Genomic DNA, 13,772 nt, shown 5'->3' on the forward strand with positions numbered 1-13,772 from the left:
CCAATAGGGTATTTGTTTTTGAGAGCAGGTCTCACTCTTTGGCCCAGGCTGGCCTTGACCCCCAAGCTAATCTCTGGCCTCAGCCTCCTGAGTGTGAGGATTGCAGGCTGAGGCTATTTCAGTTTTAGCAACTGTAGTCACTTGCTGTTGCTGTACAGCGCCAAGCTAACTAACGGCGCATTCATTGAGCAGAGTGAACCAGAGTGCTGGATTATGAAAATGCTGCATTTGCTTGTAGAAGAATAGATGGTCGGGAAGGAACCGGGAAGCATGAAAGTGTCTACAGACAAACCTCAGAGGCTACTTCTAGACAACCCAGCTTCCTCAAGCCAGTATGCAGGCACTGACAGGCAAAAAGAACCCAGACTGTGGTAAGCTAACCTTATTTAGTGTCTCTTAACTTAGTTCCCGGTAAGTTCCCATGCCCTGGTAAGTCATTACTTAAAACACTACAGCTGAACCACCACCATAGCAGAAGTCAGTAACCTTGAGTCTCTAGTGACGCAGCTCCCTAAGTAGCCCGACCTGGGGCTAAAGAAGAAAACTTGGCTTCTTCACCGATATCCGGACTGGAAGCTGAGGGCTAAGCCACTGTGGCAGCTCCTCACCAGTAGCCTGGAGAGGCCTGGTCCCTGCTCTCCCCGGCGCTGGCCGACGCCTGGAAGGGGCGGTGCTCCGGATCCTGGGGGCTGGACGGCCTAACTGGAACCGAAAGCAGCTGCGGGTAGGGGCGAGGAAGGAGAAGGCGGCTGCGGGGCTGGGAGGTGTGAGCCGGGCCCGGAATGTCCTCCACGCCGCTGCTTGCGAGCCATGGCTCTGCGGCTGGTCGCCCACTTCGACGTGCGGGCAGACGTGCTCCCGAGTCTGCCCGCCCAGGCGGGGACTGCAGCGGGAGGAGGAGGCGGTGCAGGTGCGGCGGCGTGTGCGCGTCCTGGAGAAGGCAGGCGGGGGACGGGCGCTGAGCATCCCATAGAGGCTCTGGGGCTGGGGTGGGGCGGGCGCCGTCCCCATGGGTACATCTCGGGGCTGCCTAGTCCGCTGAGATGCGGGGTACCTGATGGGTCACCACCGGGAGGGAGGAAGTTGGAGGGAGCGGGATAGTTTGCCCTTGCTTGCCTGCAGGGCTCATCAGCCCACGTTGCCCCGAACCTAGATGAATTGTGGTGGTCAGGAAAAACGATTGTTAAGTATCTTAACAATCACGTAGCTTGTCCCAGTGAGGATGCTGAGCGTTCTCATCGTCAATCTGTTTTTAAGAAGGAGAATTCGGTGGTTTAGCGACTCCCCTCCCCCGCGCCCCTTCTAAGACATTTTCGGTTTACCTGTGGAATAGTCTATATTCTTGTGAACCGTGCTGGTGCTTTAGGGGACATGTCGCTCCAGGTGTGATGTAGAGTGAGCAAGGTGCCCTTTCAGGCTGCACGCAGTATGGGGATCGGCAGGCTCTAAAGGCACAGCAGCTTGCTCAAGAGCTACCAATCACCTCACCCCCAGGTCCCCACCCCCACTCCTGATCGACTAGCAGCACGCTCAGCTTCCTGCCCATGGAATTGGTCCTGAAGCTGAGACTCTTCTGGTGAGGGACTGGAAAATGATGTTTGTGCGTTCCTGGAATTGATCTATTTAAAAGAAGGGCGTTTTTAATTTCGTAGGTTTTTCTTTTCTTTTTAAATAAGGAACCATCTTCAGGGCTTAAATTGACTCTAGAATAATAGCACCTCTGGGTGTCACCTTGCACATACGTGCTCTTGTGCCTACTTCTTTCTGTGTGGTTTTCCTTAAACACCCTGGACTGCCAGTGGATTAGGGGCTGGGGCATCACCCATATCCACAATTCCTTTCCTCTAAAACTCTTGGGGCAGTTATGACCACACGATTCCTGGGCTTTAGCCCAGGGGCATTTATAGATGCCCTTGTCTTTGAATCTTGACCGTTAATCACAAATAAACAACTTTATAACTTTATGAGAGTTTGTGTTGCTTCTGCTTCACTTGCTTTCTTAAAGTTTTAGAAGGTTTAACTTTTTGAAATATTACAGGCAACTCCAAGTCTGTTTCCCACCACAGAAGTATTCCAGTCCTGGCTCCCACTTTATTTTGCTAAATGGCAGGTGACTGCACATAAGCTGAGTGAGATACAAAAAGGTCTCAGCCTTATGTTTCCGTGTGTGTGTGTGTGTGTGTGTGTGTGTGTGTGTGTGTGCGCGCGCGCGCGCGCCTGTGGTTGAAAAGCTGTGTGCGACTCAGTGGGTTTTGGCTTCATTGCATCTTTCACTCACCCGTGAAGAATTATAAACCTGTGTGTTGGTGCTTCAGTAAAAGTAGATACCCCTCAAAAGGTCAACTTACCAGAAATACTGGCTTTTTTCCCCCCACAATATTTTGCTGTTTCTCAGAGCACTGTGGTAAGATGTTTGTCCTATGAGTCCCATAGTATTGTTACCTTTGACAAGCACTGGGTTAAAACAGAACCAGAGGCTGGGGAGGTGGCTCAGCGGATGAAATGCTTGCAGCACAAACAAGGATGTAAGCATTCACAAAAAAGGAGAGTGGGCAGCAGAGGGTGGTAAGACAGAGACAGCAGGGTCCTGGGCCTTGCTGGCCAGCTAGTTTAGCTGAATTCCTGAAAGCTACATGTAACAACTGATGAGGACACCTGACATCAACTTCTGGCCTTCACAGGCACATGCACCGGTGTGTGACCCTGTGTGGGTGCACGCATGTGCATGTGTGTATGCACACACACACACACACACACACACACACACACACAGATACACACACATACCTCAGCCTTCAAAGGAAGATCTGAAATTCTACTTTATGTATAGTGTATCTATTATTAAACGTGCTTATGCAAATTATTTTTGAAGTCCCATCTTTTAAAACATAAATAGGAGTAACATTACCAATGACCATATGTCTGTTTCCTACACACTTACTTTTAAAACCTGAAGTCTTAAAATTCTCACAAGTTACATGCATTTAGTGACTTATTTTATTAGTTTTTAAAATTAATTTTATTTGTACGATATTCTGCCCGCATGTCTACCTGCGTGCCAGAAGAAGATAGATCACATTATAGATGGCTGTGAGCCACCATGTAGTTGCTGGGAACTGAACTCAGGAAGAGCAGCCAGTGCTCTTAACCTCTGAGCCATCTGTCCAGCCCCCACATTTAGTGATTTTTTTTTTGTGCATAAGCAAGTGCGTGGATGTGTCGTTATGTATATGTGTGTTCATGAGTGTGTGTGTGTGTGCATGTACGCATGTGTGTTCATGAGTGTGTGTGCATGTGCCTGTGTGCATGTGTGTTCATGAGTGTGTGTGCATGTGTGTGCATGTGTGTTCATGAGTGTGTGTGCATGTGCCTGTGTGCATGTGTGTGCATGTGCCTGTGTGCATGTGTGTGCATGTGCCTGTGTGCATGGGTGCAGCATGCATGTGGAGATAGTACAGCCTTCAGAGGGTGGTTCTCTTCTTCCACCACGTGAGACCTGGGGACCGAGCTCAGGTTGTCAGGCGTCTTTGCCTGCTGAGCATCTCATTGGACCTGTTAATATTTTTACATCAACAGATTGAAAGCTTTTTAGTGACACAAGGAGTTCTCATGAAACTTGACTTTCTTGCCAAAATAGCCAGTGAGCTTGGCTACACTAGCCAGGGAACTTTGGTGGCTGTAGAATAGCAACGTAGTCAAACAAGGGCTTGAGGGCTAGGAGGCTAGATGGATTACTCTTGGTTCTGTGTTGAACTTTGGGACTATGGTGTCTCCTGAAACAAAATGAGAAAATATTTACAGAAATTAAAACACTCACATAACTACAGTAACATGTTACCTTTAAATAGTGATTGAAAAAATAAAACCCATGTACCCACTACCCAACTACAAACGGAATAGTATCAGGACCTTGTGTGCGTGCACCCTTATGATTCTTCATCTCAATTCCTCGGAAGTTACTATCTAAATATTTACATTTTAACATTCTTTTCTTTTTTCTTTCTTTCCTTTTTTTGGGGGGGAGGGCTGGGGTTGGATTTGAGACAGGGTTTCTCTGTAGCCTTGGCTATCCTGGACTTACTTTGTAGACCAGGCTGTCTTCAAACTCAAAGAGATCCACCTGCCTCTGCCTCCCTGTGTGCTGGGATTACAGGTGTGCACCACCATCCCCTGCTAACATTCTTTTCAATTATTGATAGCTTTAAATTCGGTTTTTTAAAATCTGAATTTCAAGTAAGTGAAAAATGTACTATGCTCCCTTTTTCCTTTAATTTCTTTTCAGTATTGCACAATTTATTCAGGTTCACTGGCTACACAGAAGCCATTGCTTGTCACGTGTCTTCTATTTTATAGTGTGCACTTATCCTTTGGCTTCCTTCAAGTGCCTGTATCCAGTGAGGCACTGCAGTAGGATATTAAAGGCCTGACTGTTTTGACTCAGTGTGGGACTACTCCAGCAGCCAGCTTGATTTCTAGAGCTCCAATCCTGCCCCCTGCCCAGGGCTCAGGGCTATCTGAAGCTATTGGGCCAGCTGGAAGCTTGACTTCTCATACAGGGACCTTCTTCCTTCTGTGTCTTACAGGTTTAACCCTGTAGGGCTAAGCATTTCAGGGGAAACAGTGCTTCCCAGGAAACCCAGCATCACTTAGCCTTTCTCCGCTGAGACGGGTGACATTTGGAGGTCCATGGGTTTGCCATTCCAGCCAGTGTCTTTACTAAAGGTCTTGTGTTGCTTTGGCACCACTTTAAAAACAAGCATATATTGAAATGTTGTCAGGGACCATCTGTGTGCTTCTAGAAGTTTCTAGAAGCTTCTAGAAGCAACATGGCTTTTCTTCCCTGTGTTGATTAGTCTTGAATATGCGGCACACCTGACTGATTTTAAATCTTACCCTTGCATGGGGAGTGGTAGAGGTTGCAACTGACTCGAAAATGAGCCTTTTTCTTATTTCCTCTTGCATTCTGCAGACTGGTCTGGGATGGAAGTGTGGCCTTAGTCATTTTGCTGTTTCACCAGTCTCTTGCCACTGCCCTTCCTGTTTACTTTTCCTTCCCCCCGGGTCCACAGTCTTCTTTCCTAACTCTCAGTTCTCTTTTTATAGATTCCCGAGCAATCACTCCATGCTTGTCCCTTCTCATTTCATTCAGAGTGTGAGATGTGACACATCACAGTCGGCCTGTGATTTAGGAATTGTAGGACCTGGTCACCCTGAGCCTGAGGGACTGGGTGGATCATGTATACACCAAGAGCAATCCTGTTTCACCACCTGTGTGTTGGGAGCTGGCTCACACTGTGGGGTGTGTGTGTGTGTGTGTGTGTGTGTGTGTGTGTGTGTGTGTGTGTGTGTGTGAGAGAGAGAGAGAGAGAGAGAGAGAGAGAGAGAGAGAGACTGCATGACTCCCCTCTCCAAATACTGTCATTAGAAAGACAAAACAATTTCAGCTTTTGTCTCATAGCAGTTCAGACTAAAGTTTATACACTTGGCAGACATCTTCCTATGGTGTGAAATCACTCTGCTTTAGCAAAGAATGGATTGAAATGAATAAGATTGTCTTGGAAACTACCTTCTGCTTCACCTGACCTCAGACAGTACAATCCCTCATGAGTTGCAGACTTTCTTTAGCGTGTTTACTTATGCAAGTAACTTCCTTATCCAAATGTGATACTGTGATCCCAGAGAGTACTGGACTGTGAAATTAAACCACATTTCCTCATTTGACATTGCTGAACTTCCTCCTCTGGACTTTCCAGAGATGGAGAGTTGGGGCAAGAGTCAGAATGAGCTGACAAGCAAGGACAGCACTCAACACTGTTTGAGGAGGGTGTGTAGAAGCATAAGCAGCTAAAGCAGCGGGGAGGGGCAAAGAGGTTGAGTGGGCATGACGCGCCACTCTAAACTTCCAGCATTGCCAAATGCATCTACCTCACACACCCTTGAAATGAAAGCCAGCACTGGCTAATGTACCCACGAAGACATGTTATTTCTCTCAACTCTGTCTCCTGTGGTCACACTCGCCCACTGGTCCAAGTTCTAGCTGTAGTAGATAATAAATGTTGTACAGTGAGAAATGTCTGGGGGAACTTGACACATACCAGAGAGCGGGCCTCACACTAGTCTCTTAAAAGTCAGAATTTCTTGAGTTGGTGAGATGGCCCAGTAGGTAAAGGCATTTGCTTCCAACCCTGATGACTTGAGTACCACATGGTGCAAGGAGAAAACCAGCTCCTACAAGGTGCCAAGTGTCTCACTCTCCCCCATCTCTCTCACACACTAAAGAAGGAAATAAAATGTAATGGGTATTTTTTTTTTTAAACAAGAATGTCTTGGTTCTGGTGTGGAGGGAGCATCCGTATTTCTTAAAAGGTTCCTGTCATGTTTCTAATACAGACAGAACTGAGTACCCATGGCATGTATTATGTAGTATGTATGTGTGTATACACACACACGGTAATTTAGCCTGTATTTGGTGGAGAATTTTTAGTGATTTAAAAATAGATGTTTTGTCAAGAATTTCTCTTTCAAGACTTCTTGTAAAGGAATGTCTTATCTTAGCTGAAACCTTTTAAGTACACTTTTATGAAGGTCTGTCCTTCCCAGCATCCTTATATCCTTGAAAGAAAAACATTCTCAAAATATTGACATACTGCATTCTAGAAGCATTGCACCATTTCAGGATGGCAATGGCCTCTCTGAACATCTCCTCAGCTGTTCCAGAGTCCCCTGGAAGGTTAATTATCATCTTCCCATCACGCCTGAACAGGGCACTAGCTCTCTGTTCTCCTTGTCTTGAGATGACCCTGTGCTATTTGCTCACTGTGCGGTATTGGCCCAGGTCCCCAGCTCACTGCACTCAGTTGTCCTTTAAGTACAGTGGGCTCATAATGCCGGAGCCGCGGTGTGCATGGGGTGGGAACGGGAATGCATTGTGAAGTGCCATTTAGCCGACTGAAGCTTGTTCTCACATAATATCACGCGATTAGTCATGTTTCTTAAAATCAGTGCGAAATGAATATGTACCCATGTATAAAAACCACTTCTGCATCCTTACCTTGGAATGCTTACACAGCTGTGCCATGGGACAGGCAGCAAGAGAGACTTCAAGATGATGGACAAACAACCCCCCTCCCCCCCCCCCCCCCGCAGTGAAACCTGTGCTTCCTCCGAACCTTCCTAACCAGCTGTAGCTTTGGCGTCCATTCCCCTGCCCTCCCCCCGCCCCGCCCCTCCATCCTCGCTTTCATTCTGCTTTTTAAAGCCTTTTAAATTAGAAACTTTTAAATTAGAAACACAAGCTAATTAATAAAAGAACAGGAAAAGAGCTAGTGTAGCTGACAAGTTAGCAACCGGGACGGGACCAACTCTCACCTGGAAGGAGTGAAACAACCGAGAAAACAAATAGTACCATAGACGAGGCCCGATGTAACCACAGTAGGTGAGCTTGGACAGAGTGTCGGGTGTGGCAGGGCTGGGGTGGGCGTGGGGGTGGGGATGCTGCGGAGGAACCAACAGGACATCTAGTCGGCTCACGAGTCCCACGCCTTAGACATAAGGCTGGAGAAGATTAACTGTAAAGGGACAGAAGAAGCCGCGCTGCGCAAGCCGTATCCTGTAGAAGGCCCATGCCACCGAGTAAGCACCGAAGAAGGGTTTAAAGAGAAAAAAGAGAGAAGAAAAATGTCAGTGCGTGCAGTCTAATCCCCGTGTAAAAAGTTAGGTGCGTGTCTTCATCCTGGAGCGTGTGCAGTTACAGGGTTCTCTTGGGAGGCCTCCCAGGAAGTCCCTCTCCTAGCTGATGCAGTGTAGCCCCTGTAGGGAACTGCCTGCCATTAGGACTTGGGAGTCCCACCGGGCCATTCTCAGGCAGGGCTGCATGTGGCCACGCCTTCCCTCAGACGTGGGCCCTAATAGAGACCTCCCTGAAGCCCCCTCTCCCCTACTAACTCTATTTTCCTCCTCTCTTTCTCCTCCTGGGTCCTTACTACGCAGGAGCCTTTCACGGGGGTGGAGATGGGGTTGTTCCTGATAGCAAGAGAAAAACATTTTTTTTTCTGAATATTAATGTTTGCGCCACCTCGCAGCATCATTCACCAAAGGCGGCATCCCCTGGGGAATATGGGACAGGGACCTCTGGTTTAGCCTGTTGTGTATGATGTCATAGAACGTAAGCAGGGTTTGACTGTGTCCTGGTGGGTACAGGAGTGGAGTGGGTAAGGGCTAGCAGATTATGTTGGGTGCCGTCCTCTAGGGAGTCTGTCTTTTTTGAGACAAGTCTCCCACTGACCCTGGCTATACTGACTGGCTACACTGGCTGGCCAGCAAGCCTCTACTCCATCTGAACACTCCTTAGCATGCAGGTTGCAGGTGTCTGTTGCCATGTCTGGTGTTTTACATGGGTGCTGGGGATCCGAATGCAGGTCTGTATGCTTGTGTGGCTGCCACTTTATCAAATGAGCCACTTTACCACAGAGCTCTGCTTTAAAAAAAAAAAAAAAGTCTTATTTTAATTTGCTACTCAAATGCTTGGAACTTGGCCGAGTACCTGGCAGGGGTAAATCCAGCAGGAAACAATAATTCTCAGTTGGTATGCCAAGCATGGTGTAGCCTCAGGAAAAAATCTAGTATACGATTAATATTATTGAGCTGAAACATAGGAGAGTAAGTAGTCACAAGGTCTAGCGTGTATGGCCCAGTGACTATCTCCACAAGCTTGTCAATGCACTCAGACAATACCACCTTCTCAGCACCCCAGAAGTCCACCCTGGACATCTTCCCCTACTAGTCCTATCCTGGTCCTTAAAGGTCATGAGTGTTTTGACCTCTACTGTGATAGGCTGCCTGCTTGTAAACTCTGTATAACAGAATCATCAGCCTCTAGCTTTGAACTTGTTTTTTTTTCCCATGAATGTTGTATTTGTTAGATATGTTCAAACCATTTTCTGAATATTAATCTGCCATTATATATTCCAGATGTTTTAGAAACAGCTTCCGAGAGCTTACGTATATTAAACATTGAAAGAAATGGAAACATTATTTATACCTATAAGGTAAGTCCATGTTGTCTTCTTATTGCAGTAAATATATACAACATATAAGTTACTGTTTGAATAATTTATATTAGCAGTTTTGAGATTATGTTGCCATGGCTAGCCTAGAATTTACCATGTAGACCAGGCTGGTCACAGAAATCTGCCTGCCTCTACTTCCCCAGAGCTGCGGCTAGCTTTTTACAGAATCTGTACATTATTGAAGGGCAGCAAACACTTGTTGGGACTGAACCTTTAATACCCTTGATTTCTGTGTAGGTGATATTGAAGGCCCATCTTAGGAAGTCCTTTATCTTTTAAAAATTAGATGAAACTGCATACCTGAAGTTCAAAATACTTTGAATTGATGGATAATTTCATTTTCTAGAAGAAAAAAGAAGCCAAGATATTTAAATCTATTTACTATGTTCACGTTTGTCTTTGAGGAGGATTTTACCATGGTTGTTCTGTACAGTTGGATCTAAGTGTAGCCACATGTTTAACAATGCCTTCAGATGTTGGACCTCCTAAAGAACATTTAATTTTAGTGACAACCCTGCTAATAGGGACACATCAAGGAGCAGTGCCAGTAGTTGGTCCTATACATTGTGTCACCACACTTTAGTTTCCCTATTGATTAATAAAAACACCTTAAGTTGTATTTAGGGATGATGCCCTTAAATGTTCGATTTTACTTATAGAATAAGCTGTATTTAGTCTCTCGAGGACATGGCTGGAGGCTCATGCCCAGGCCTTCTAGCCAGTCCTCAGATCCTCCCAGCTCTTTGGTGATTGGTTCCCCGTGAGTGACTATCTGAACTAGGTCCCGCCCTTCTAGATGTATACAGCAGAATTCCACTGAGGGCTAAAATAGCTAGTTATTGCAGGTTTAATTTCCTAAACAATGGCATTAATAAACATCTGGTTAATTTTTAGGATAATAAGGGAAATGCTGTCTTTGGATTATATGACTGCCAAGCCAGGCAGAATGAGGTAATTATAGATTTCTCAGTTGACTCCTCTTCTTTTTTTTTTCTTTCTCCTCTGTTTTTCATATATAAACCTGAATCTTATTTTCCAAAAGTTCATATCTTTTCATTTCTCTTCCCTTCTTATTTCTTTAGTATTTTTAAATCCTTATTGCAGTAAAAAAAAAAATAAAAAAGGTATGATGAGTCCTGTACCAGAATGACCCATACAGTCTTAGCCCTTTGAAGCTTAACTAAAGTTGGCTCAGGCTAATTTTATAATATTATGGGGGAAAAATCAAAGTAGGAAGTCCACCGCCTTCCCTGAGACTGGCGTCATCTTCTTAGACCCTTGGTGCTGCAGTCTGATCCTGGCCACCCTCATGCCATTGTTCTTGTTCCTTTGCAGTAACAATCAAGGTTTGTAGCTTTGCCGCTTTCCTTAATTTTCTCTGAAACTGCTCCCTTTAGTTTCTGGTCAGTGTGGACAAGCGTTATCTCATTGGGACATGAGGGTGGGAGGGCTTTTGTGCTTATGGAAGGACAAGTGAGAATTTTAAGACGTTAAGTCCCAGTATTTTACAGTTGCAGGTCATGCATTCTCAATTTTTTTTTTTTTACCTGTGCATTTCTTTCACTTATTTATTTTGAAGGATGATTTTGCTGAATCTAGAATTCAGGCTGATAGGTCTTGTGTTTTGGTTCTTGAAAAAAATGTCTTCCTCCCTCCCTCCTGTCCTCTCTTCCTCCCTCCATGGCTTCTCATGGGAAACCTGCCCTTTAAAATGTTTTCCTGGGATGGAGAGATGGCTCAGAGGTTAAGAGCACTGGCTGTTTTTCCAAAGGTCCTGAGTTCAATTTCCAGCAGTCACATGGTAGCTCACAACTATCTATAATGAGATCTGGTGAACTCTTCTGGCCTGCAGGGGTACATGCAGGCTGAATACTGTATGAATAAGTAATAATAAATAAATCTTTTTTTCTTTTTTTATTACTACTTCTTTTTTTTTTTTTTTACCATTTTTAAAATTAATTTGTTCATATTACATCTTGATTGTTAGCCCTTCTCCTGTTTCCTCCCATTCTTCCTTCCCTCCCACTTCCCCCCTTCTCCCCTCCCCTATGTCTGTGATTGAGGGAGACCTCCTCCCCCTATATATGCTCTAAGATTATCGAGTCTGTTCTTGGTAACTTGCTATTCTTCCTCTGAGTGCCGCCAGGCCTCCCCATCCAGGGGACATGGTCAGAAAAGGGTCACCAGAGTTCATGTGAGAGTCAGATCTCACTCTCCACTCAACGGTGGAGAATATCATGTTCGTCGGCTAGGTCTTGGTAGGGGTTCCAAGTTTACTGCCTATTTCTCCTTGGCTGGTGCCTTAGTTTGAGGAGGAGACAAACGGTATATACTCACTTATATCAAAACACTAGTCCAAGGGATACGTCCCGTGAAAAACTTTACTTACCAAGAAAGTGGGTCAGAGGAGAGGACATCCTATTGAGACTTTAGGCGAGAGTAGCATGGAAGAATGGGGAAATAGTAGGACCCACAGGGTCCTGGAAACCTACAAGAAGAACTTTATGACAGGCAGATCTGAGTCCTGGGGTCCTCCTCAAACTAAGGCACCAGCCAAGGAGAAATAGGCAGTAAACTTCGAACCCCTACCGATAAATAAATCTTTAACATTAAAAAATAAAATAGAATATTTTCCTTCTGTACTTTAAGGAATCACTTCCCCCAGTCACTTTTGAAAGTTTCCCCACACACACTTTGTCCTTCAGTTTCTGAAAATTTACTTGGGCATGTCCCTATGGCTTTTATCATTTTTTTTTTTAAAGAGCATAGCACTTTAGTCTTTCATCTTTTTTTAGTCTGACTCTCCTTTAAAAAAAAACTATCTATCTATCTATCATCTATCTTTATATCAACACTAAGTGGAGAGATCTGGAGAGATGGCTCGGCTGTTGAGAATGCTCAGAGCTCTGCCGGAGTATGGGAGTGTGGAATCCACTACCCATATGAGGTGGGTTATAAATCTGAATTTTCTCATTCAGATTCTTACACCTTTTGTCCATTTTGGAACAATTCACTCACCAGCCACTATGTCTTTAAACACTTTAAACAGTTCCGCTCTTCTCTCTTTTGGACACTAGTCACATCAAAGTCACCACCCAGATCTTTGTGGTAGTTCATGGTCCGTGAGGTTCAGCTCTTTTTTCTCAGTCCCAGCTTATTTATTTTGTTCTGTTCAGATTAGGTATTTATTTTTTTCCTTTCAAGTTCATGGATTTTTTTAGCCATATTGCTATTATTTGAGATTTAAATAGTTGATTATTATAATTTTTAGGTGCGAATTTTCCATGTGTTTTTCTTTATGTATTTCCTCATTAAGATTTCATTCAATCACATTTTAAACGTAGTGAAGTTTTTATTTTTTGAACCATAGCTGCTTTAAAAATCTTTGCTGCAGCATCTAGTATTTGCCATGCTAGTGCTTAACGTCTGTTTTTTTCTCACTCAAGCTGAAGTTTTCCTGGTCCCTGGCGTGACTCATGGTTTAACTATCTTTCCAGAGACCCCTAGATCTTACTTAGTTTTCTGTTTCAGTGTTTCCTCTCATCCCGAAGTTGTTGAGTAATAAAGTGTGCCGCCTCAACCCTGCTGTGGTGGGAGTGGGAACTCAAGGCCCTGCCGCTTGGCTACCTTTGATGGCACTCAGATGAGAGGCCTGTTAGTCCCAGGTGGAGATCGGGTTCACAGCCTCCCCCCAGGAAGGAATCGGGGACTAGAATAGGCCAGACAGCACCTGGCAGTGGTCAGTTTTGTGGATTCCTTGTTCCTTCGGCTTGGGGGTATGGAGCATGTTTCTGCCCTACTCCTGGCATCTTTTCTGTTATGGTCTTTTCTTTAGTGTCAAGTCTAGAATATGTTTTTGAAAAAAATAAAGTCATCACTGTGTCATGTCTCAGAACCTGGAGTCGTCCCCTGACCCTCCGGCAGAACCATACATCCTTCCTGTGTCTCCTTTACTCAGCTGTCCAGCCTGCTGAGTTTCACTTTGTGTACAACATTTGGGGACTTTAGCTTTACTGAGTGGGAGGGACAGAGAGGAGTGAGTCCTTTCGTCTTGGTCTTGCTCTCTGCAGGTTTCAATGAATGACTCTCCTTCCGTGGCCAAACAGGACGCAGTATGTTAACTTACCCATAATAGGCAAGCTCTAAACTATTCTCCCTGCCGGGCTCCTGTCTTTCTTCTCTACTTCCATTCCTGCTAGTCTGCCCCCCAGCGCATACAGGAGGGAATAGGACAGGCTGGCTGGGACACAAGTGACAAAGATCCTTCTTCTCTGCTTTTGCTCATATGGAATGTGAAGTTGGCGTGGCCGTGGATTTGAGGACTAGAACTTGGAGTTTTCTTATGTGGAGGCTGAAAATGTATTAAAGCCAGAAAATTAAAAGAATGGGCATTTCTAGTTCTGGATTAAACCCCTCGTTAAAGCCCAGACCCGCCTTACATTATCTAGTTTCATGAGCCAGTCTGTAATCGAGACTTCTCGTGAACTGGTTGGGTGAATACTCTTCGATGTTTAAATGGAAGAATTGCACACTTGCATTCCTGATGAGGCCCCAGGCTTGAGCCCCTACACTGGAAAGGTTTGTGTGTTTGTGTGTCTGTGTGTTTAATTGGATCATTTTAGTACCTAAATGTGATAGCTAAATTAAACTAATGCCCACCAATAAGTTACTCGGGAATAAGTGCAACTGTGGGGATTAAGAAGT

General features: G+C 45.0%; 1 protein-coding gene across 3 annotated transcripts in view; it reads left to right on the forward strand.

Annotated features, from left to right (window-relative positions):
* Positions 1-319: 319 nt before the first annotated feature.
* GSAP (gamma-secretase activating protein) overlaps positions 320-13,772 on the forward strand; it is an 87,436-nt gene continuing 73,983 nt past the window's right edge. Inside the window, exons 1-3 of one of the 3 annotated variants that reach the window (XM_084787269.1) lie at positions 320-371; positions 8,971-9,047; positions 9,963-10,019. In XM_084787269.1, the coding sequence (XP_084643395.1) occupies positions 335-371; positions 8,971-9,047; positions 9,963-10,019 (171 nt within the window). In that variant the 5' untranslated portion in view covers positions 320-334. Of the gene's footprint in view, positions 372-672; positions 911-8,970; positions 9,048-9,962; positions 10,020-13,772 lie in introns of those variants that run through there. The other 2 variants (XM_084787270.1, XM_084787268.1) reach the window with 2 other exon arrangements.

Source organism: Acomys minous (assembly GCF_964271855.1).
Source record: "Acomys minous genome assembly, chromosome: 6".
Classification (NCBI taxonomy): domain Eukaryota; kingdom Metazoa; phylum Chordata; class Mammalia; order Rodentia; family Muridae; genus Acomys; species Acomys minous.